General features: G+C 37.2%; 1 protein-coding gene across 1 annotated transcript in view; it reads right to left on the bottom strand.

The window, feature by feature from the left end:
* LOC113528345 (alpha-1,6-mannosylglycoprotein 6-beta-N-acetylglucosaminyltransferase B) overlaps positions 1-25,656 on the bottom strand; it is an 84,085-nt gene that overhangs the window by 38,636 nt on the left and 19,793 nt on the right. Inside the window, exons 3-8 of the mRNA XM_026916850.3 lie at positions 18,605-18,749; positions 16,616-16,725; positions 15,676-15,749; positions 14,060-14,227; positions 11,316-11,480; positions 5,186-5,355 (exon numbers count right to left, since the gene is read on the bottom strand). Of these exons, the coding sequence (XP_026772651.1) occupies positions 5,186-5,355; positions 11,316-11,480; positions 14,060-14,227; positions 15,676-15,749; positions 16,616-16,725; positions 18,605-18,749 (832 nt within the window). The remainder of the gene's footprint in view (positions 1-5,185; positions 5,356-11,315; positions 11,481-14,059; positions 14,228-15,675; positions 15,750-16,615; positions 16,726-18,604; positions 18,750-25,656) is intronic.

Below are 25,656 nucleotides of genomic sequence, written 5' to 3'. Positions count from 1 at the left end.
AAATGAATTTAACAAAAGGATTTGCACAATTACACTGGTATTAAATTATGGCATTAAAGATTATTTCATTAGAGATTACTGTATTGAACCACTTAATCTGATTTATCAGTGCTACTACTAATTCTTGACTTTGATTAATAGCCATGAAAAGCATGTCTTATTTTTGGTGCAAAGATTTCTCATTATTGTGAGATGCTGAGACTTATTTTCAGAAAGTGTTAATAATACATTTTATTTTGTCTTAAAATGGCACAAAAAGCCTTTAAATATAATATAATATAATACATGCTCTTTGGTTGTACTCATTTGTGTGAGCAATCACCAGTAACTTTCAGTTCGGACTAAATCATACTGAGAGAACAAAACCTTTTTTGCAAAAACACTGCCTTATATTTTGTACTTTTAAGTAGAAATGCCCCAAATTGCATATTGATTAAGGCAAATAAGAAAAATGGATGTTTATGATAAGCAATTTTCACTAGACCCTTTTAGTAAATTAACTTCCACATTTTATCTTTCAAATAAAATGTCAGATGTTATGAAGTTGACCTTTTTTTTTTTTCAAAAACAAATTGCAAATCACAGTTTTAATGTTTTATTTTGTAATGTTAAATTTTCATATAAATAAATTCATGATCGTAATTAGCCTGACTCTGCCTTATGTGCATCAAAAAGTCTGACTCTTGGGTGTTGTCTGCATGCTTTCCAATCGAGTGTATTAGTCCTCATACTCATCAACAACACTCCTGACAATACAAGTGAGAGAATGTCCTCTCTCTCTCTCTCTCTCTCTCTCTCTCTTTCTTTCTTTGTCTATCCCCCTGCATCTTGCAGCATCAAAACATCTTTTCTCAATGGACATATCACTCTCCATTTTATCACTACATTAACAACTCCCGCAGCTTTTCAAGCGTGTGGGCGATGTGCAAGAGTGTGTCACTTTATGTAACACATGACAGTATTTTGATGAATGCTGAAGTCCCCCACCAAAATAAACACACACGACTATAAAAGACACACTCACAAACACCACTCTCTGTCAGCAGGGGAGCATTTAATAACTCAAAGGCTTACAGAGCTCACAGGCTTGCTGGCAGTGTTTTCAAGCTGTTCTTTCCATGATTTTCTGTCTCAAAAGACGAAGCCTTCAAGGTTTCATCTTTCCTTGAGTCCATCCTTCTCTCTTTCTCACCTCTAGATGTGCAAGGAGGATGAGAGTCCAATAGAGAGAAAATATATAGCGTCAGATCAGTCGCAGAGAGGCACTGTGGACCCAAACACTTTCTATTCTGCTGTTGGTGAATCATTAGTGCAAAAGCTTGATAAGGGGAAGATAGATGATGGATGTGTGCTTTGTGTCGGTCCTCCTCGCTGACCCCCTGGCTCCTCTTAGCACAAAGCTGAATCTCTTAAATGACAAGTGCGAGAATGTCTCTCTCTCTCTCTCTCTCTCTCTCTCTCAACCTTACCTCAGCTACAGGCACTCTGATAAATCTTTTGTATCTTTTGTGTTCTTAACTGATCACAAGCTTAAGAATCTCAAAGGGTGAAATCTGATTGGTTATTCATACTTCAATGTATGGAAAATAAACTTCAAATCCAGGTATGGTCACTGTATACTTTACAGTATCTCATCTTAAAAAAATCTTTGAGTTTTGTTTGACGTAGTTAGTGCTTTGTAAACAAATATTTGTTGCTAGAAGGTCTGTGGTTGGTTGTTTGCAATGAGAATCAAATGGCCTCTTCTTGTGAAAGAAGGCAGATTTTGACAAATTATTATATATTAGTGACAAAAAGTTGTCTATCAATATATCAAAAGATAGACAGCACTCAAACCTAATTCCAGCTCAAGACAGCTCTAAAGACAATGTGAAATGGCTTCTCAACACATTTTTTTCTCAAGGTGACAAATTTATGAGTGAAATGGCATATTCGGGACCTTGGATTCATCCATCCAGATCTGAACAGCTTCTGAAAAGTGGACGTTCCAATACAAACACGGAGATGCTAGCTGCAGTTGATTGTGTAGGACTACTCAGCAGTGAGGTCATGTTTATTTGAGCCTGTATGTCTAGCCAGTAGGGCCAAGATTGGACTTGAATTTGGTTTCAAGATGTTTTCAGAATTGACTTGGGCTTGTCTCTGACTTACTGTCATTTATACATTGGTCTCGATAAACATGGTCTTGGTCTCAACTGAGAGTTAAAATAGTGCTTGTGCTGTCATTTCTTTTCATAAGCACAAAGTTTGACAAGAAGTAATTCCTTCCAGCATGGCTATATGCTCATGCTACCTTGAGCTGTAACGAAGGGGTCTGGGTCATAGCTATTCCTCTTAAGGTATATTATTTCTTAATTACCATAAATCTTCAGTAATTGTGAAACTAATAGTAAAATGTCTGTAGTTATAAGTGTGATGAATATAAGGTTGGATTTAAAGGGCCATTTAAAGGGTTAAGTTTGAAATGGTAGCATCTCCTTTCTAACTGTAATTAGAAAGTTTAGCTTCTTAGTTTTACTGGGCCGAATATTTGTTTTCATTTTGTGCGATAATGTAATTTATTTGTTTATATTTGACTTTAATGGTGTGCTTGGCTGAGGCTTGTTTGTGTTAATTGCTGTTACAGGATTAGTAAGCCTCGGAAATAGCTGACTAAGAGGACTCTTCTTAGTGTTTCAGTCAATACCGTGGGAAACGTATCTCTGTACTTATCTCTTTAGGCAATTTTATGAATGTTTATGGTGTTTTTAAAGAAAAGTTGGGCAGCTTTCTTTTAGTTTAAGAAGAAACCTGTGTTGTTGCTTGTTTATTTATAAATCTATTCTTCATAAATTACATCCTTATAAATGAATTTTAAAAATATTTAGCAATATTCTGTCTGTATAATTTCTACTGTCCTATCCACTGTAGTTATTCTGACCAAGAGAACCCTTGTATTTTAATAAAAAAATGTAACAAAACTGTTCTTAGTAAAGAAAGTAACATATTACATAATACGCCACTTTTACAACAAAAAACATAATGAAGTCTGGTGGGGTTTTACCTGCTTAAAAAACAGAAGCAAGTGTGACAGTCAAAGTCTTCAGAAAAACTGAGACATGTGGCAACTGCACGAAGTGCACCAAATATCGACTTTGCTTTATTTATTACTGATTAATGCTCTTTTTTGAAGTATATATTTCTTATGTAGGAATATTTAATTATTTTTGCATTACAGCATCTCCTTACATGTCACTTTTGCACAGTACTGTAGCTCTATTTCCCCCTTCCAATCCCCCTCTCTTTATCTTGCTGAGTATTGTTTAATAGAGACATCACTTTCATTATTGTCAAGTTTATGCACTACATTAACAGAACCATCGGTTTTCCACATGTACGCACATTGTGTGGGAAAATAACACATCATGTTATGTAATGCATAACAGTATATCACTGAATGTTGAAATCCCAAAACCAAACAAAACCAAACACACACACACAGTATACACACCCATGCTCACATATACACACAAACGCACACGCATACCACCCACTCCCAGCAGGCGAGCATTTAATAACTGAAAGTCTTTCAGATTAGAGGAGCACCATCAGTGCTGTCACGCTGTGCTTTTCAGAGCTGCTCAAGCTCTGACTCATCGTCAGACTCTGCACAGGGACTGATAGAGTATAGTTCACACAAACGAGTAAGAAAATATGAATAGATCTGGGGTTTCTGCTAGGAAGCAGTGGAGTGAACTTCAGCTATAGACGACATGTTTAAAACATGTTGGCTTTTATATATTTTTTATAGAAAGCGTAACACCTTGCTGCTCCTTACAGAGGGGATAAAACAGTTCAGCATATTGATAAAATGTGCATAGAAGGACACAGAGACAATCCGAGAGGAGGTAGAGGTCTGAGTGTGTACCTGTAGCTTTAAGAGAAAGGACAGTGTGTCAACCTGAACACATATAGAATTATGCTGAGGACGTGCTTTCCTGAGGTTATAGTGTTCTTATGTGGTAAGATAAGACGGAGATTCTAATGTCAACCTACAGAGCTAAACTACACAATGATTTATTGGTGAGTAGAGAGTGTGGATGTTAAGTGATGGATAGAGGAATAAATGGAGAGCCTAAGAAAGTCTCTTGCTGCTTAATAATCTTTCTACTGGGATTTATGGGTGTACGGTGTCATTATTTGACAAACCAATTTAAACAGATGGGCTCATAAAAATGAAGAATCTATCATTTTCCCTCCTCTTACAAAAAGGGCAATGAGATATGCTCTTTGATTCTGCATCACAGCGTACTGTATTGTCTAAATAACATAGCTACTATAGTGTATCTGTAATTGCTAAAAGTAGTATTGATTGAACAAAGATTGCAAAAGAAAGAACGCAAGAAAGAAAAATGCCTTTCATGTTCGAGAAATTTGAAATGATCTGGCTCAGAGAGGAAGAGACACAGAAGCTGTTTTTACTACACCTTTTGACCAAAAATATCAGAATGGATTTAATATATTTTGTGACTGCCAAGTGAGAATAAAAGAAAACATTAAATCCCATTGGTGCTGTACAATGTAAAGTCACTAATCAATTGGACCTTACTCTGACAGATGGATGTCTCTTCAATTTACCCCTTATTTGCTGTTATAGTGTCCAGAATGCTGGGTCTAAGGTCACCTCTATACCCTGTGATAACTCTTCTGGAGTGACTGATCAACAATTTCAGCCAATGAGTCCTCCAGTGCTCATGGCAAAACCAATATCGATATAAACTTTATGAGGTATGGTTGACTGATTTAAGGTGTTGCAACTGTCATAGTTCAAGAAAACAACATAGCTCCTAATAGGCAGTGCACTGTGTGTGCTTTTGTGTGTGTGTGTGTGTGTGTGTGTGTGTGTGTGTGTCCCATGCTTATATAGAGGCTTGTATAGAGATTGTAAGAACCCAAAACAAACACCCAGTTCATACAAGAGCCATTTAAGTGTTACAACTGCAGTTCTGAAGGTGAGTTATGTGAAATGAATGGACAATTGAACCAAGAAAGCATGAAGTAATGTAATGCACAACTATACAATAGAGTGAGCAAAAAAATGAGCGAACGGCCTTGGGAGCTCTCCATGGTACTGAAGAAAAATTAATTACACAAACAGTGTCTTTGCAGCTGCAGATATAATGCAGATATAATATATTAAACTCACCCATGCAGCTCTTTGACTGACAGTGAGATCTTGAGGTCGTGTCCCAGCACGTGAAGTGCACTGAGGATATCAGCCCACTGCACCATCTCACCCAGCGGCCCTCCTTTTAACACCTTAGGACTGAACACATCACCAGACTCCTCTGTCAGAAAACCCACGTGTACCAGCACCTTGGAGAGATGGACAAAGAGAAAAAAGCAGAGAAAGTAATTTATTTTGTAGAGGAATCTTATCAGACTGATGCTTTTTAACCATATACAATGCAGTCTGTAAGGAATTGGAAAGTGACAGAACTTTAATGGTTTTGATACTGTACTCCATTTATTGGTTTTAAAATGACTGGAAAACTAAAGTGTGGAACATTAACATTAATGGCATTTACATTTATATTGGGTGAATACCCTTGAAAGTGCAGCTCTTTTTAAACAATTTTGCTCCTTTTATTATTCCGGTCCCTAGACAAATCCCAGTATGACGTCAGAGGCAAAAAAAAAAAAAAAAAGAACAGACCAACAATAGCTACATTACAGGCCTGGCAGAAAAGACACCCAACTTCTACTGATATCTATGGGTCACAAAACTGTGGCTGTGGTTTCTATTTCGGTTTCCCAACATACCACAGATAAAAGAACAATTATATTTTCTGACTATAATATATTTTTCTACAGAACACTGTTTTCAGTTTTTCCTCCAGGTTTGTGTCAGCAGTTCATCCTAAGGCCCATTTATCACAGTGCTTTGTCATTCCAAACTGTAGGGAAAAGAAGGGTTCCATTATTCACAGCTACCATTATTGCCAAAGTCTGTAATGTAGCGTGACCCAGGCTGCAATCTAGTATGATGGAAGTAGAAGGCTTGGTTGGTAAATAGTGCAGCATTTTTAACTTGATTATAGACCATTGTAATAAACTGCATGTCCCAGAATGCTGCACCAAACAGCTTGTCCTTGGCAGTCCATGTCCAGCGTTCGCTCTTAGCCAGTCAATGATGCTATAAAACCCACGTTCACTCACAGTCTTCATGCGGCTGCCATGTGCTACTCATGCTAATTCAAAGTCTGTTTATTTCTGATGTCTGAAATATTCTGTTGATATTCTAATGTTAATCTTTGGCTATTTGAATGTTAGTTTCCTAAGCTACTGTTGGTTAAATAGCTAGTCTCAACTGTGTGTTTATGTTTGAGTATCTGCAATTAGTCTTGTCTAAATATACTTGTATTTAACTGTGGTTTAAGTCTTGTCTTGTTAAAACAATAATGAGACAGCTCAAATGAAATGACATATTTTTTACAGTCATACCACATTACGGTCTTGATTATACTGACACGAAAAGAGTCCTGCCTACAATCACCACAACAACAAAAAAAGACTGTGCTGAAATACCCTTCAGTATTGAACTAGTGTCTTGAAGCCTTGCTCTGTGGGGATGGTAGGGGTGAACACTTCTACAAGACTGAATGGTAAAACCAGAATTTGGATTTAATTTTTTCATTTTATTTATTTATTTTTGTAATTAAGTGCACTCATTCATTTGTGCATTAAGAACGCATCTTTCAGATAAATGTAGATAACATATTTAAGTGGAATTGTTGATGTGTTGATAATTACTTGTCTACTAAACTGATTTGTTTAATCTGACCCACTTGACATTGGACTAAGTGTAATGTGGCCCAAGGACACAGGCAGTAGGGGTGCTGAGGGCACTGCAGCATCCCAGACTTCCAGGATTCCTTTAATTACAACTACAGCTGCAACTGCTAAAATAATAATAAAACATATAAATGAATAAAGAAAAAACAAACACTAAAACAACTTCAAAAATCAGTATTTTAGGAAGCTTCTGTGTTTGTATGTTGGAGATAGTGAGTCATTCCTCTTTTAATTTTTAATTTATTAATGAACGATACATGGAGCTTTCTGAATGTTTACAGTTGCATTTAATGTTACATAAGATCTGCGAGACACAACTCTTCAACACAGCGGGGTTTACACTTTCCAATTTCTCTCTAACATGACAAGCCGCATTTTTGTGTCTTATTAACCTTATTAAACTTACCAGTAAACCTATTATAAATATAAACCTATAATTTATGTTACAGTTGTAAATATTCAGAGCCTTGCTGTTATAGAAAATTAATCAACATCTTCTGATTCAAGAGTTCATCCATGCTGGGGTATAATTATTGTAATTAACACACATTCTCTGTTAAAAGAAAATGATTTGACTATCATTAGGGTTAAATCATAGCTCACGCCACATGTATGCTGCTTAAAATTCCAGCACCGCCAATGTAAAACACCTTCCTGCATCCCTGACATGGCCTGTTACCTATAATGACTTTGACACCTCTGGATTAGATCCTTGTTTCCTTTATGTTTGGATAACCTACTTACCATGTCTGTTATTTATATTCTGTTTAGTTTTAGTTTCACTATTTTGTACTTACATATTCAGTTTGTTTGCATTCTTTGTTATCTATATTGTTAATTCTGTCTGTCTACAATTCATCATTTGCTTGTTCGCTGTTTAATATGCACCTTATACAGGAGACTGTATGTTTCCTAATGCATGCTGAAGTTGTCATTTAAAAAAATGTATATAATGTTTGAAACAACTAAAGACTAAAAGCATCCTTGTTTCCCTATGTGAAAATGTGTCTCTGCATTGTGACATCCAAGCATGAGTCTCGGCTAAGAGCGTTTGAAGAAAATGATCCCCATTCAAGTATTACTGAGCCCATTCTGCTGGAAAATCCCACAATGCTGCTTTCTGTGATTCACAGAGCAGAACAGCAGAAGCAACACCACAATAGCCAGATAGACAGACCTGTCAAATCAGCAAGATACATGTCTACATTTATGTACACACTCACCTATCTACTGATGTATGCATTTCAATCAGTCTCTAAATCTAATCTGAATGTTGTATTGGATCAGTTCAAACCAGGGAAGAATGAAAGAGCGCAAGTACTTTCAGGATGGAAACTCAGATAGTCATCAAATCCATACTTCTTTCTGGTTGTGTAAGGGAGAATAATTGATGACTATCTTCACTGTTATGGAGGATATGTGCAGGGTGTGCGGATACTGATGCAGCACAAATGGCGGGAGTGTGAATGAGACTGGGTTGCACCATGTGGATTCTTAGTCCATCAGTGCAGCCCAGAGGAATATATCCCACTGCATCTTCAAATAAGAACTGAAACTGAGACACAGTTTGAGTCTTAGAGCTGAGTCATTCATCTACAGCATACAGAATGAAATTTAATTTTCCTGAATGAGTTGTAAGCCTGGAGTGGTTTATGCAAATTCATAAACACACCACCCATTTTCCGCGTCTAACACTGAAAAACCTGTACAAGTGAACAATATGCAATTTAATGAAATAAACAAATTTTCAAGGAAATATATGCTATGGATCCTCTCTATTAAGACCTGTAACACAGGAATAAGGGATACCCAAATGCATTGCCTTTACATTTCTCAGCAGAGAAAATTCTGGAACCTGAAGGCTTCAGTATGTATCAGTGTGTATCCCTCCATCTGAGAAAATGTACTGGAGCCAATACTGCCTGTCTCTCTTCCTCTTTCTCCAGGCAGTCAGCTTCCACAACACCTCACCTTAACTAAAGATATGTAGTCTAAACAACCCCGACACACACACACACACACACACACACACACACACACACCCCACTATGTTCACTAGCTCTAATACTTTATTAGACTGCAATATCTACTGGACTGCACCACCACTTTGGACTGTCTGTTCAAATTCTATGGTTATTTATCAATATCTATGGTTATCTATGGTTATTTCTATCTGCTTGATATAATTGTGCTGCTTGGTTTATCCTAATTATTGCTCTTCTTGTGGTATGTAGTAAGGCATTGATTTACTAAGATCCCAAATAAAGAGTTTTGCAATCAGATAAATCCCATATGTAGTTAGCAGGAGAACGCAATATGAGCAACTGACCAAGTTAAAATATGTTAGGATATAAAAAGAAGAACAAAAGAATATTTAACATACAGTACAAATATTTTTATTCTATTAGCATATAATAAAACAATAGTAGTACTACTAATGAGCACTACACACTATTGACATATTTTCTCCTAATGATAAACTTTTCACTTTTTCCTTTCCCATTTGTATCTTGTTATTATATAGCAAAACATTTATTTTTTCTTTAAATTGCTTCCACAAATATAATACCAGCACCATTATAATCACCATTCAGGTCTGGTAATTCACACAGTGGGTTCTAAATTAATCTTTTTGTAGTCATTCATGGGGTGGAGGGCAGAGCCACCATATAAACATCAACCGATCAACATGTTATTCTTCTTTTCCTCATTCACAACTCCATACATTTTAAATTCCATTTAAATACTAATTACCTATTTTGAGTGATAAACCATTTCAATACTAATTACCTATTTTGAGTGATAAATCATTTCAATACTAATTACCTATTTTGAGTGATATAAGACATATATAAGATGATGTTCTGTTGATTTGCTTTTTGGATGTTGCGCAATCAAATGGCAGCGCACGCACTGTCCACTTTAGCTCTGTAGAGTTATTACTTCACAAAGCACTAATGGAGGCCCATTGGGACAGGGATCATGCTGCCCCATGCTTGGGGGAGGAGCAGCAAACAGGACAGTTATAGTTTAAAAATACTCTGCAGCTGCCCAGATCTTGATTTATAGCAAATAAGCAGAATTAAATCTAAAAAATTTCTACAAACAAAGGCTGAGAAAAAGAAGAAAATGTGTCTCCCTTTTCAAATGCCTGAATTTTTTCAGGTCGTTTAAAGATGGGAAAAGAGGTACGATTAAAACCGCTCAAAATGAGCTGCTAGACTGTACACTGAAAAAAAAGCTCAGTGAATTTACTTAATTCATATGTGTACATCGGTTCCACATGATTGAATTGAGTAACCTTAAGACAATTTGTTTTCATACATCCAACATGATTTAATCATTTATTTTCAAACTGCTGAACAAAATCACACACCAAGACCAAGCTCACACCCAAGCTGAGAATCAAACCCTAGTCACTGGCATTCTGTGACAGCCACATTACTGCTGCACTATTCTACCACACAACGTACAATTGCCTAAATATAATAGTTAGGCAATTGTACCTAGTGTGGTAGAATAGTGCAGCAGTAATGTGGCTGTCGCAGAATGCCAGTGACTAGGGTTTGATTCTCAGCTTGATAAATAGTTATAATTCCCATCATCCCAACATCCTTGTGAGATTTCATAATGTAATTTGTTTACATTAAAATCTATGTCTACTTAAATCTTACCAACCACATATTCCTCTTTTAGTGTATGCTGGATGTTTGTATGCTGTCGACCCTCAACTACAGGGTTACTCTAAATATTGACAAGCTAGTAGTCTATAGCATAAGTCAAGTGTCATAGCCTCTTGAATTAATTTTGTTTGAAAATATGTCATTATTAAAGTCATGCCGATGCCAGAATCGGCGTCCAACTACACTTCCCAGAATACAGTGCGGCCTACAAACACCCTACTACAACACTACAGCTCTCTCACATTCTCACTCATCAGATTACTGAGTACACACACCTGCAATCTATTTCAATCGCACCATACTCACAGTTTAAAAGGACTCTCAGTTCTCACTATCATTGAGATGCATACGCTCTGTGTCATTTTGTATCAGTTGATACCAAGCCTTCGAATTACTGTTTGCCTCCCTGGTTTTGATCTAGTTATGGTTTTCTCATTTGTGATTCTGTCCATCCTAGTTACGTTGTCTGTTGACCCATGCCTGATTACTTACTCTGCTTTTGGATCACGTCTCTGTATTGTTTGCCACGACCTGCATTTGCGTCTGTACCTGCTTCCTGACAATTAATGTTGTCCAGCCGCACCAAATTCTATGGTCCTGAGTGACTCCTATCTGTTTGAACAGATGCTGCCCTGTATTTTGCACTTTTATACAAACCTTCAAATAAACATCCCAAATTTTGCTCATATGAAAGATGCAATCCTTTATAGACAATGCTGGGCTTGGACTCACATAATGACCCATGCTGTCATTTGAAGTTGTAGAGTGCCTCTGGCATGTGTGAATACGTAAACTCACCCTCTTCTGCTGCCTCTGTTGCCTGCGCAGACGCTCGTCTAGCCTACGGGCAGCTACGGCCCACTGCACGGCCAACCTGCGTATCCTCCTCCTCATGAAGCTCAGAGACTCTTTCCCTGAACCGACCTGCTCCAGCAGAGGTCCCATATCAGCACGAACTATTGCCTAAAGAGATACACAGTCAGATTTGTTTATTAAGTACATTAAAGACAACAGAATTTGACCAGATTGCTGTGTAGTGACTGGACATAATGTATACAGTAAAAGACATAATAATAATAATAAGAAAAACAAGACACAAAGAAAAATATAACAAATGCATAGAAACACAGTGTACAAATAAACAAGGAGCAAATGAAAAATAATATTTTCAAGAATATTTTAAATATGTCACAGGTGTGTCAATAATTTTGGCACATATAAATGTTTAAGAAAAAAGTAGAATGATTTGGAGAAACAGTCTCTCCTGTTTGACTAGAAAATTTGAATTGTTGTATGTAGTTTTTGTTGTATACAATTTTTGCTCATTTATATGAAGGGTGGCAATAATTCCAGAGGACACTGTATCCGCTATGTTCTATGACTCTATGCGAGGCGCACTTTAACTACAGCGAAGTGTGAGAGAGTCAGGTGTATGAGCATGCATGAGCCAGTGACTCACCACAGCTGCAGAAATGTTCTACCTGTAAGACTACTGTTCGAACAGTCTATTCTAACTGGCCTAGTTTCACTCTACTGTAAACAACACAGGCTGTACAAAATGCCTAACTCACACACTTATTCCCGAGACACCCTGCTGTGCAGCGCAGCATAAAATTAATCATTTTCTGAACCATTATTCATAAAGAGCTGTATTCAGGGTTGAGTTAAGTGCACATCTTGAGGCTTTAATGCCAAAATTGTACACATAAATATTCAGACCTCAAACGTAACTCCACACTTAAGAAGTATTGAGATGTTGTGCAAGAGTTATGCACATGGGGTGAAGTTTGCCTAAAACAGAGTGATTCTGAATTGCATTTTTCATGTGCATTATCAGCTTGAGAGATACGCAGTCCAGTGCCACTGCATGATAATTTGATGAAACTAAAATATACAATGCTGAAACTCACAAGCTTTAAATATACAACATAAAACTATGGAATGCCATTTGAGACCAATATTAAACACATAAATTTGACACTACTAATAAATTAATATTATTGTGCTTTCAAAGTGAATGAATTTTTTAAAACTTTTTTTCCTCATGGAGGAAATCAGAGCATCTTAAAACCGCATCTTAATCAGAGACATTGCTTATATCAAGGACCAATTATTATTATTACTATTATTTTGGCTATAATTATGAACACTTAGCATAAGCCATAAGCTTAGCAAATGAATGCTCGTTCAGCTTATCCTTCATACTGTCAGCGTGTTTTCTTTACAGATAAGTCATCGTATTACCAAAGACACTGTCATCATTACTTCACAAAACAAAAATTAAGCAAATTAAAAGCATGATAAGTATATATTTAGATTATATCACGCATTTTCAATTCATGACCTTGATTTAGTATCTTGTGACCACACTGAAAAAATTAGGATGTGCTGGATCCAGTACTATTTTATAAGCTTCAGAATGTAGAGGGTGGAAGTTGTATTGTTAAATTAAACCAAATTCCTCTGATTAATGTGATAATTACTACTAAGACTATATATTGACAACATACAAGACTGCTATTAGATGCTTATTTCAATCCCATTCATGTACCTCTATTTATTTTTTATTTTTAAATTGTCTCTTGCTTTTATATTGCATTTGACAGCAAAGGAAAAAAAACGCAATTTCCTTATTCATTTTGCATTTTATATCACCATTTTTTTTCGGCTTAAAGGCAAGTGCTTATGTTAAAATCAATGGTCTAGATGTTATAGAAAAACCCTCTTTTGGATCCTTCTACTAAATACAAATCTGGAAGCATTGAGGAGTGAACTATACACAGGTGATTTGCATAATCTGAAGAGCACAGAAAATAGACTTAAACACGTACATAAACAAAATCTGAATATGCGCAGATTTCCCTGCATAAATTTCGGTGTAACTTTTGGACCAAACTGCTAACACAGAATATGGTCCAAAAAGAATAAAGCTGAACTTTACTGTAATCTGTTTTATGATCTTCTCTCTTTAAATACAATTGAGAACGTTGTAAATGTCCAAAATACTTTATGGTTTTCCCACTCTTTCTCTGCCAAGCTTTCTTTTCAGCTGCCCATCCACCCTCCTGTTCCTCCATCTGCCCACCCATCCGTCCATCCATCCATAAATCCATCCATCCATCTATCCATCCATTATAAACTGTTGCATCCATATTTATAAATCCTGTAAATATGGGATTTAACTTGATGATTAAAGCGTTTCTTCTGAAAATATTAATCAGTGCTTTGCATTCACTATATCACTCCATTTTCACGTGCATGCCACTAGGATTCTAGTCTATCTAATATCCATACGTGCATGTAAACCAGCAACTGCAATAAATCAGTTCCCTGTACTATAAAACTAGTAGCAGAAGCTGAAGTGGTTGCTGTTCTTATATTGTTGTTCTTATATCTTAAAGATTATGTCTGAGCTGGATAAAAACTACCTGTCCCCAGTGTTTAACACACTCCAGTGAAATTGGAAGACATAAATATCATACTTGAACCATCTCCTAGCAGATTCTTGGAGAACACTGGTACAAGCTCTGCGTTTCTCTCACTTGTGTCTTTGGTGTGGTGCTGGTGGTGGGCTGAATGCTCTGATTCCTCCAGGCAAGCAGGGGGCAGAACCACTCCACCTCACTCAGGTAGATGAGGAAGGAGCAGTCAGAGCCATCGACTCCATAGAAGGCGTAGCAGGGGTCTGATGTCCATCTGGCCCGCATCCACTAGCATAACCATGTGGGAGAGTTACAAACAATTTTACGTGATTTACAGGAAGCAGAAGAACATTCTGTTGTTACCGAATGACAATTCAAAGATATCCAAAGTCAGTTAACATCACTGAAATGAAGTAAAGCACTGAACTGAAACAAGGCTGAACAAGATTCATTCATTAAATGAGCAAGTCTGCAATACATGGCTTACCATTGCTAGTGCATTAATTGTAGATTAAAATTAGCTGAAATTTTGCATTATTCAAAACAAAAATATGCAAATAAATTAATTAAACCCTCATGTTTCCCTTTATTATTGTTTGCATTAGTATGACATCCACAGGAGGAGTTCTGAATTAGGCAGACAAAGATGAAGAGAGTGTAAATCTGAAGGAAACTACAGGACAGATATTGTATATGCAGGGAGTCATGGAGTCTGTAGGTTGTTACAGAGACTGTTATGCAGTCCAATTGTAGTTAATCAATACCTACAAGTTTTCATTTATTGCTTTTCACATTAGCATTATCCCATTCAGTGGGTCAGTGGGTCCAGAGAGCACTGGGTATGAGGCATGGATACACCCTGGATGGGACGCCAGTCCATCATAGGACACTGTGCACACATACATTCACACTCACTCATGTCTAGGGGTATTTCATCTTAGCCAGTCCACCAGCAATGTTTTTGGGAGGTGGGAAGAAACCAGAAAACCCATGCAGACACAGGAGAACATGCACAGAAACTCCACACAGACAGTGGTGTTGATCATATCTACTTTGTTGCATATCTCCATTTACATATTAAGAGGACTGGTGCTTATAGTTTTATTTACTCAGATTTAATACTTGGGATTAGTAAAGCTATCTATCCATCCATCCATCCATCCATCCATCCCAAGCTCAGGATCAAACCAGGGAGCCTGGAACTGTGAGCCAGCAACACTATCCACTGTGCCACCACGCCACCCACTTCAGCATTTCAAAGTAAATCAAACCAGAAAGTAGTGATGAAACCATGTACAAATATCATTATTCAGATTGAAGAGATAACGTGTTCTTAAAGAATACAAACACAGATATGTATGGGATGTGCACTATTCTTTTTTATTTTATTTTTTAGTTATGTTCTACAAATTGCTATTTATTATTATAACTTCTGAATGAAAAATTATTTCTTTTTCCAGCAGCCAATTTTCAGGGTTTTCCAAAAGAAACACCAAAAAAAACTTTAAAACACTGCTGGTTTAAATATTAATCCAAAATACAAATATTGGGAGCACTAAACAGATACAGATACAGCCATTGCATTATATTTCTTGCAGAGACAGTATAAAAGAACCGACGGAATACTTGAGGTGTTCTGGCTTGACATTGCCAGTCCATATCTTAATAAAATGACAGAAGGAATGTACCGTAGCTCAGTGAGAGATCTCTAATGAGTAGAGGTAATATCAACATACATCAACTTTACTTGCACAGTCCGGGTAGCCAGGATCTTTTGGGATTTCACACTGCCCTGCCATTCCATCTCTCCCTGCAGATGACACAGACAGACATTCAGTTTGACATTACATCGCCCTAAGAGAACAGTACGACGGTTGGGATCAAAACTATGGCAGCTTTAATGAGGCAGGGGAAGTCTAAATCTTATCCTTATCTGCCTCCCTGGTTCCCTTCTTTTGGTTTGAAAATGTCACATTTATGTCCTTCTGGTTGCATCACTGTGCATTAGCATGCCAGTGGACATAGTTAAAATGCATCTCTGATGACCGAAGTTTATCCCACTGTGTTCTGAGGCAGTGGGGGAAACAAGCAATTGGCAACAGCGCCTTGCCTTGATTAATAAAAATCCTCTGCGCTGTGTGGAACCGGGTCTCAGTTAGCCTAATTAAAGGAGCAGGGCTGCTCTTTATTCAACAGGCTGCGAAGCTCCAGTGAGCATGATCACACACAAAGGGATTATGCATCGTTCTGTTTGATTACAGTAATGATCCCAACAGTGGTAACAATGGGGAAAATATTCCAGCAGAGTGCAAAAAAAAAAAAAAAAAAGTCAACTCAAAAGAATGACTACACAGTGATAAAAAATAAATATGAATAGTTTGATCAGAAGACGACAACAATAAAATCTGCTGGAGAAATAAAACACTAGTGTAGTTCAGTTGATTACAAGAACAAGAAACGGCAATGACTGATCCAATAGATGAGAACTATATCTATTGAAACCTGCAGCTAGAGCTAGTGAGGACAGCAGTAATGCCTGACTGAAGTAAGAGCCTGGAGTGCTGGGACATTCAGGTTTGGTAAAGCTCTGCTTATGAATTATTTAGCTAATCTAATTTATAAAGTTAAATTAAGGTGTACTATGTCTTACAATGGTGAGTGAATTAGTATTGGCACCTGTGGCAGCATTTTTACTCTTCTGCAGGATATGCTCCATACGCACAGCCATTTCAGACACATTCTGAGCAATGGCCTGAATCCGTTCCACTAGTCCCATCGGCTGAAACCTAGGCAGACACACACACACACACATTATATTTAGAAGCATACTTTGACGAAATCTTGGATTTTAGAATCTTACCACTCCTAAAAGTATGGAAAACCAATTATTTTGAGCTTCTTCCTTATTTAAAATTGAGTTCACTTTTTTTTTGCAAACAAAGGCCCTTATTCATAAAAGAAACAACTTTAGATGTGAGCTCATGGAATGATGTGTTAATAAATATACTGTTGTATGACATCAAAGACATCAAATGGTGAATCAGTCCCTGGTTTACATGGCATATGCATAGGACATGCCCCAATTTACCCTCATATACATCCAGTTTGTTTTATTTTGAGGTTGCAATTATGGAAGTGTGATCTACTTGTTTATAAAGCTATTTAAGGCAATAATCAGATAGAAAATTTAGTAAAAGGACTTGTTAATTGATAACTTGTGAATTGGTCAGAATTTTACCTGAAGTCAGATTACGTTAAAGCTTTATTTCTAAATGCAGGTGAGCCAAGTTTCCATACTTAACAAATAAATAAAATCTTACAAACAAAATACTAAAAGAAATTAATAAAATGCTGAAAACCAGACTACCAAACTGCCAGGGATGGACAATGGTGTGGCACATACTGTACATTTAGGGGTGTCTGTACCCAGAGGCGGTAGCCCAGATCTGGGTAGGGTTTGCCTGAGAGGAGCAGGTGGACCTCTTCTTCAGTTTCAACTTCATCAAGTCAACACAATGCCAGTTGTACTTTTCCCTGGAAGAGCTGGACAGCATGCTAAGACCATGGATGGCACCTCACTAGGGTTGCATAGGCTTATTACTGCTTCAACCTTCTGCACGGTCCCTTAGGACAGGGTACAGGGTATCTCTGAAGACTGCTAGGGTTTCACTGGGTTTCTATATTGACACTGTGTCTGGGGCTTCAGAGGAACTTTTCAGCAAGGCTACGCTGTCCACTGAAATATAGTTTGTGTTAAATTAACAATCAGCGGTGTACTGCAGTGAGATAGCCGATCCGATTTGATTCACTAAACTACTGCAGTTCACCCAGAGTGATGAATAATACAGACACTTTGGTAATTATTTACCACATTTTAATGAAATTTTAGGGGAAGCCGAGCTTCCCATGTAGTCATAAAGCAATCACCTCTTCTTTTAGCGCAGGCCTAAGGTGAGTCCTGTTCTTCATAACATTGCTTCAGAAAATTATCCAGGTGGTTCATACCACCCCTGGCAGTTAGGAGGGGTGAAGGAGAAAGCTTTTTGCATACGTAGATTGGATAAAAAATTGCAGTTTTTTATGATGTAAAAAATAAAGCCAAGGCACAGTAAATCATGTCAGATCTTTTTACACTGCTAATGTGATATAGTAACCAACAAAATGCAAGTGAAAAACTAATGGAACACAGATAAGAGGAGTGATACAAACTGTGAAATGTCTCAGTGTTATACTAAATATTAACACTCTTGGAACGCCGCTTGTACGATCAAATTAGTGAACTAGAACTAACTGTTGTAGAATACTAACTAATGCTGTAAATAATGTCAGTAAAGGGAACCTTAATGTCAAGTGTTATCCAATAACTATTCATTATGTTGTTAAGATGCCAATTATTGATAAATTACAGTGATTACAGTGATGTATTTTGACTATATTTTAGCAGTGAAAAAGTAACCAAGACCAAAACCCCACTGACATCCAGCCATCACACACTGCTGCCCTGAACTCATGACACCATGAAGCCTCTCAACCCGTGGTATGAGGGGTTGCTGTCACCATGGAGACTCTGGGGAAAAAAATGCTAATTCTAAGGAGATTTTAAGGAAGACTCACACACACACACACACACACACACACACACACACACACACATGTACTGTGTACCTCTCAAGAGTAGAGCTGAGCTCCTCCAGGCTGTGGCTTTTGCTGGTGTTGCTGAGTTTTGCTAGAGTGTCAATTCTCTTCAAAATAATTTCCAACATGTCACTGATTTTCCTCAGGACTCCACGAGATTCTGGCCCACCTAGTACTGTCTCACACACACACACACACACACACACACACACATACACACACACACACACACACACATGGCACACAAAAGAGAAGGATGTGGGAGTAAGAAAGACAGAAAAAACACAGATAAGGATTCATCCTGACATCCTGATCTTAAGTGATCAAGCACTCCTTGTAGATCCACATTAAGGGTTCACGTATTTGTCTGGAGTTATGTTTTCCCATACACAAAATTTGCAATGCAATGCAAAGTTTCTTTTTTTCAATGGCTAACAAGCATTATTTACCAAGTTCACTCTCAAAACGCATCTCTTTATCTCTCTGCACAAACATGCAGTTTGGCACAACAGATTATTTCATGACAAAAATGCACTACAATTACCAAAACATCACAAACAAGTAGGTGGATTAAACCAGTCAGTGTTGTAAGACAGCACCCCCTCTTGGTGATAATTTATTAAATCTCGTCCTGTGATAAGCACGTTTAGCTCATTTTCCCTTCAAGCAAAATTTCCTCCCTTGACGAATCAACATAATCAATTTTTTTGGGCAAGCATCATTTAGTCAGTAACACACAATTGACTACAATCAGCAACTGAATAAAAATTCAAACTTGTCTTAAGGAACAAAAAGAACAATATTAAGAAAATGCATTAACAGTAGTTCAAAATGTTGTGCAAATCTTTTCACAATTAGCAAATGAGCTGCAGGCAATGTTGTTGAGACATAATTTGTGCTGATACTGGCTAGATGTGTGCGTGCTATCTGGGTTCTTTTAACAAGAACACTTTGCCCATCAGATCATAATGACCAACACAAAACACTAACAACTGGTGGCATTACAACAAGTGGATTACACAATATGCAATGATGACACTGAGCCATAGGCACAGTTGAGTTGCACACAGAGTTTGGACTTGAGTTTGGACTTCATAACCACACACATTGCTTTTCAGCTCTCTACAGCCTTACGTACATGTGGATCTGCATGTTAGTTGCATATGAGATGCGTCAGGGGAGGAATTTGCCAAAAACAGAGGCGTGTCTCTATTACATGCAGTTCTGAACTTATGTCAGTATTTCTTATGAGATATCAGCTTCAGTGAGGAGGGCTCTTAAGTCCAGCATGCTGTTCTCATGATAGTTATTTAGCTGGGGAATTTTATGTTGTTAACTTGTTATTTATTCTGAAACCATTACAAGACTAAATGACACATTTTACAAATTCACTTACACAGTACAGTCTAGACTTTCTCAATCAATAACAGTAACATTTAAAAGATACTTAAAGTTACATTTGCAAGAAAATACAAACACAAAAAAAGTAAGACTAAAAATGCTAACAAAAGACACAGGGTTTAGACACAGACACACACATACATACACAGACTGATTTTTTTTTTTTTTTGCACCATTTGCACTGTGACATCTGTTTGAATGCATTGAATGCACTGTGGAGTTCTTACCAAAAAAACTTTAAACTAAATAAACAATGTTTCTTTTGTATATTATCATATTATTCTATGCTGCTTTTATGCTACAACATATTGCAATTGGCAGAAAAGGAAAAAATGCTAACTGATTTATCATTCTTGGAGGTGTGCAGGTAATAAGTTATGTACCTGCATATTGATGAACTTTCCCCATGTAAATATTTACATATCTTTTGACCTTAAGTCTTGAGTGCTGTTAAAGTGAACTTCCTTGTTAGTAAAATGAAACTCCTTGTTAGGAGTCAGCAAGATAAAAATCAAGATGTAGAGAATGTAGAGCTTTGGGGAGCTTGGGTGTTTTTGCTTTTTCTCTCTTCAGAAATACAACAAAGAAGATACAAAATGAAGATTCAGCAGTATACATACAACAAAAGTTGCGTTTTCATTTAAACATTTGCTCTAAATACTTCAAGCACGTATCTTTGCCTAAACAATTTAAGCACAGCCTCTCACATGTCTCTCCTTAGCAGGAAGAAGCATGTGTACTCAACACAATAGACAGACAGACAGATACATAGGCTAAATAAATAAATAAATAAATAAACAGCAGAGAGTCAAATGAGGCAGCAGTCTTGTTTTTTTCCCATCCTCTCAGGCTCCAATTTGCTGTGAGCTAAGGAGCTGCAGCGCAAAGCAAAGAGACGACAATGCTTCACCTGGCCAATTAAACGGCACCCAGACAGAGCTTGCAGTTCACCAAGTCTCCCCAACCACAGGCCTCGTAAATTGTCTGCTTTTAGGGTATTGTATTCACAGAGGAGTAAAGGCTTGGGACTTTTTGAACTTCATACAGCGAGACATTTCTGAGGACCTGCAATTGCCTATAATAAAAAAAGAGCTTCCACTGCAGCTCCATCTTTCAAATAGGCTGCATTTAGACCCAGTCAATTTGTGCCTGAAAAACTTTTACTAACCTGAGATAGATAAAAGGAGGTCTGTTGTGTGTTGCTCTTTGATACAGACATTGAAATTCCAATCAAATTCCTTATTATGGTCTTATAGTTAAATTGAATATAATTTGAGTAAACTCTGGACTAGTGACAAGCTTGCCAATGTTATTGATTCCTATGAATCAATATATGAAAAAATTATGAAAAATATGAAATGCATGAAAAATTACTGTACATTTTCTTTGTATTTATTTCCTTTTCGATAGCATCCAAATACTTCCCCTGGAGTGAATCTTCACCTAATATGTTTCCCATTAAGTCTCATTAAGCAAGAGAATGTGTATTGTCAGCAAAAACACCACTTGAGATGGGAAATTTATTAGCTGTTGTTCTTAGCTGAGTAACCAGATGTATTTTGCACAATTTTGAATATGCAAATCCAGATAAATAAACTATATATATATATATATATATATATATATATATATATATATATATATATATATATATAAACATTTCTTTGCATTCCTCAGATTTGTTTGTGATTTTCATTTTTCACTTAATTTTTCAGGACCTCACTCCTCAAATTTTTGACTCCAACTCCTCCCAAAGAAGCTCAGTTAGGTTAAGGTCAGGTGATGGAGGAGGTCGTTCCATTATGGACAGCACTGCATCTTCCTCTCCAAATATCCCTTGTGATATGTTTAGAGATGTTCTTGAAAATCAAACATTTTTCGAAAAAGGCAAGGTGTCTATCCGTTATCTGTGTTGTTATGCTACCCATTAGCTACTAAGTTAATGAAAGCACTTTTACTTCACTGTTACTTAAACATTTTTAACTACACAATGTAGGCTGTGGACAAAATCAGCTGAACACCCTCATGCTCAAGACCTAGGGGTGCCAAATCTCTCCATCCATTTGGGACAGCAGATCTGCTTGGGGAGGAAATCATTGGGTTGTTCCTTCCAATAGCAAATGCAGCAGCGGAAACCAAGGTCTTACAGCACTCTGCGGTCTAGCTGCTAAATTCTGTGCAACAAGAGCAGAACCATCAGTAGGGAATGAAAGGCATATAGTAGATGGTAAAGCTGTGGCCAGTGCATACTGTCCCAGAAGGCTCTGTCCACTATTGTCAGAAAAGCCTTACATCTCCAGCAAGCTGGTTTGCCCCTCTTGGTGAGACAAGGGCACGTTTCTTTTTGTGGCTTCTGGGGGTGGCCACATCTGAAAAGCTTGTAGTTCCAGGAAGCCCAGGGGGATTACTCCTGTGGCTGCCTTCAACAACCCTAGCATCCTCATCAAGGACCACTACCACACATAGCACCCTGAAGGGATCTGAGTTGCAAGCATAATGATGTGTGCAACACATTGGGCTGATAGAGTGGCTAACCTTCTCAATGGGTCTGGGTTCATGCCAATGAATTTTGTGGCCTGTTTCAATCTTAATGAGCTTTTTTGGGTTCATCATGAGCCAAGTGCTGCAATGTGTGCCAGGAGGGTGGACATATCCATAATGGTCTGACAAATGGACTAATCATCCAGCTACAGCAGTAAGGCCAGTCCGGTAGACAAACCTTAAAAAGCATCTGTGTTCTGAAGCAATGGGAACATGGCAATAGGTGTCATGCAGATCGACTGACGTGAACCAGTCCTGTGATTTCATAATGAGTTACGCCTGACAGCCTTGGCATATAGGGGGGGGTCTTTAGGAACCGTTTCATCCCCCTCAAGTCTAGGATGGAAACGGTTGTCCTTCTGAACAAGGAGGTATGTTGAATAGAATTCTTTGCTGTGAATCATGTGGTCTACATTTCAATCATGCCTCTGTCCAAGAGAGAAGAAACCTCTTGCTTCAGGGTGGTAACTTTGAGGCCTGATATGCCTTGAGCTCAATGTGTGTAAGGTGACAGGAATCAGCTAAGTGCGTGAGTTGTTTGTTTTGATTATTATTCTTTTTTCAACATTTAATCTTGGGTGGTGGATTAACCACAATTGTTCCTGTTTGGAATATGTATATGTTTCACAGTGTGTTTGCGTGTGTCTTCTTATGAACTTTACTCCTGCAAGACTTGGGCAAAAAAACCCAGCAACAATCGCAGAATTTCCTATAGCCAGGAGTTTCTTCTTTTTCTGTGATCTCAAGCAGCCAGACCTAGATTGGACTAGACTGGTTTACATATCTCATTTAATAAGTGATTGAAGGAGTAAAATCTGCCCACACAAAAAGAAAACCAGGAAAAATGTGAGAAGAGGAGGAATGCAATGCAGGATTCAGAAACTTGGTCTACATGATAGATGCAGGATTTCCAACTACCATCTCTAATGCTTTTAAATACGCAGTGTACGTAGAATAAATCAGAAGAAATGGAGGCTCATGTCAGATGTATAACTACAGAGACTTGTATCTATGCTTTTACTGAAACATGGCAAAACGTAGTGAGAATTTGCACATCAATTTGTGGTGGTTCACTATGGTTTTACACTACGGAATTATTGAGTATTATTGGTCAACAATAACAATATCCAGGACCCACCATGGTCTCTTATCCGACTCCATGGACATTACCAAAAAACCCCACTTTGCTGTTTCATATGCGTTACATTAACGCACACAACTCAGACTGCTATAGTGCACCTTTTTACTTCAAACTGTGAGCATTTGCACTGGCTAAAGTGCCTAAATTGCCTAAAGTGCCTAAATTGCCTAAAGTGCCTATATATATATATAAAAATATATTTTTATATTTATGATCTTAGTTTTCATAGCTTCATAGTTTCTTTATATTTATGCTTCTCATTTTATAACTTTTTCTTCTCTCTTTTACTTTCTTATCTTACCTTACAATGTTTAACTTAGTAATTTTATTTTTATTTCTTGTATTTTACTGTTACTACTAAGCACCAGCACACCAAGACAAATTCCTTGTACATGTAAACCCATGGTATTTGGCAATAAAGGTGATTCTGATTCTGATTCTGAGTATCTCTCTTTGTCCCTACTACCTACCCAGAGAATTTCCCTACGGAAATCCATGGAAATAGCTATTTTTATGCTTATGGTATATTCATCCATGACTAACATTTCTTTAGCTATTCAGTTGATTGCTAAGGTGATTACAGACTGGATTTCGTCCTTCTTGATGCACAGTTCCAAATGTATACAAATGTTTGCTGATGCCCCCAGTTAGAGGGTCTGGACACATGGACAGACACATGGATGGACCAATGGCAAAAAATTTAGAGAACCAGAAAATCTGGCTTGAGTTACTGAACATGAACATGTAAATAACATCTCTGTATGACAAACAGAAAATAATATTTTGAAGAAAAACTATTTTAGACTTTTGATCTTGATGTGACCTTGATCTTGTTTGGAAAATCTTTACCCTGTTACCAAAATCTAATCAGTTCATCTGCTGGTTATAATGATTATTCCATATAAATCCTACAAACATTCAACCACTCGTTCATGAAATATCGCGCTTACGAGAAACTCTGACAGACACACGCATGGAAGGACACATGGACGAACTGATGGCAAAAATTGTAGCGAGCCAAATGGGCCTTGAGTTTCTGAACATGATTGCGGAAGCAACATCTCTGCACAACAAACAGGAAGGAAGATATTGAAAAAAAAACTATTACAGACATTTGACCTTGCTGTGACCTTGATCCTGTTTGGATCAATTCCAAAGGGGTTTATCTGCTGGTTATAATGATAATGCCATAAAAACCCTACAAACTTTCAACCACTTGTTCTTGAGATATCATGCTAAAGAGAATCTTGCATGGATGGATGGATGGACAGCCTGAAAACATAATGCCTCCACCACTCAATGGAAGTATAAAAAAGTTAATTTATTCATTCAAGCATTAAAGTTTGTTTGTCTGTACAAGAAACGTCTCTAAAATCTCTAAAAGAAACACATAAAAAAAAAGATTCATTGACATGTTTATGATGTGTTTAATTTAGATATGTAAAAAAGCTGGAGAAAAGCAATATATATATATATATATATATATATATATATATATAGTCTGGGGATATTCAAACTGCTTGATGGGATTAACATCGTGTTAATCAGTTTGTAAAGTATAATTTTCCATAAGAGTTTCAAAATTAACACAGATGTTTCTGAACATCTTCTGACTTAAATAAAAAGCATCATAAGGTCATGCAAGAGAAAAAGTGTGTCAATAATTCAGGAGTGGTGATCTGACCTGGTGCCAAATCCAAAACTGACTGTTATTGGTAGTCTATTAGCATTGATATTGCAGACTATTGTCTAAATAAAATTGTTATTTTAATACAGTAAGGTTATTTTAGACTTATAATGGATTTGGATGAATTTCTATGCAGTTTATTTTTTATTTCTATGTGTGGGAAAACAAATAGTTTCATGTTTTTACAGTGTGCCTCATAACTGGTACAGTTTTAAACACTAGCTCCAGTATGAATAGTCCATTAGTAGCCACAGCGTATTTATTTGGGTGATGCTGAGTGGGTTGATATAAATAGTGAACATCTACAACACA

Source organism: Pangasianodon hypophthalmus, chromosome 13 (genome assembly GCF_027358585.1).
Source record: "Pangasianodon hypophthalmus isolate fPanHyp1 chromosome 13, fPanHyp1.pri, whole genome shotgun sequence".
NCBI classification, from domain to species: domain Eukaryota; kingdom Metazoa; phylum Chordata; class Actinopteri; order Siluriformes; family Pangasiidae; genus Pangasianodon; species Pangasianodon hypophthalmus.
The sequence above is the reverse complement of the archived record's forward strand: the minus strand, read 5'-3'. Positions and strand labels throughout refer to the sequence as shown.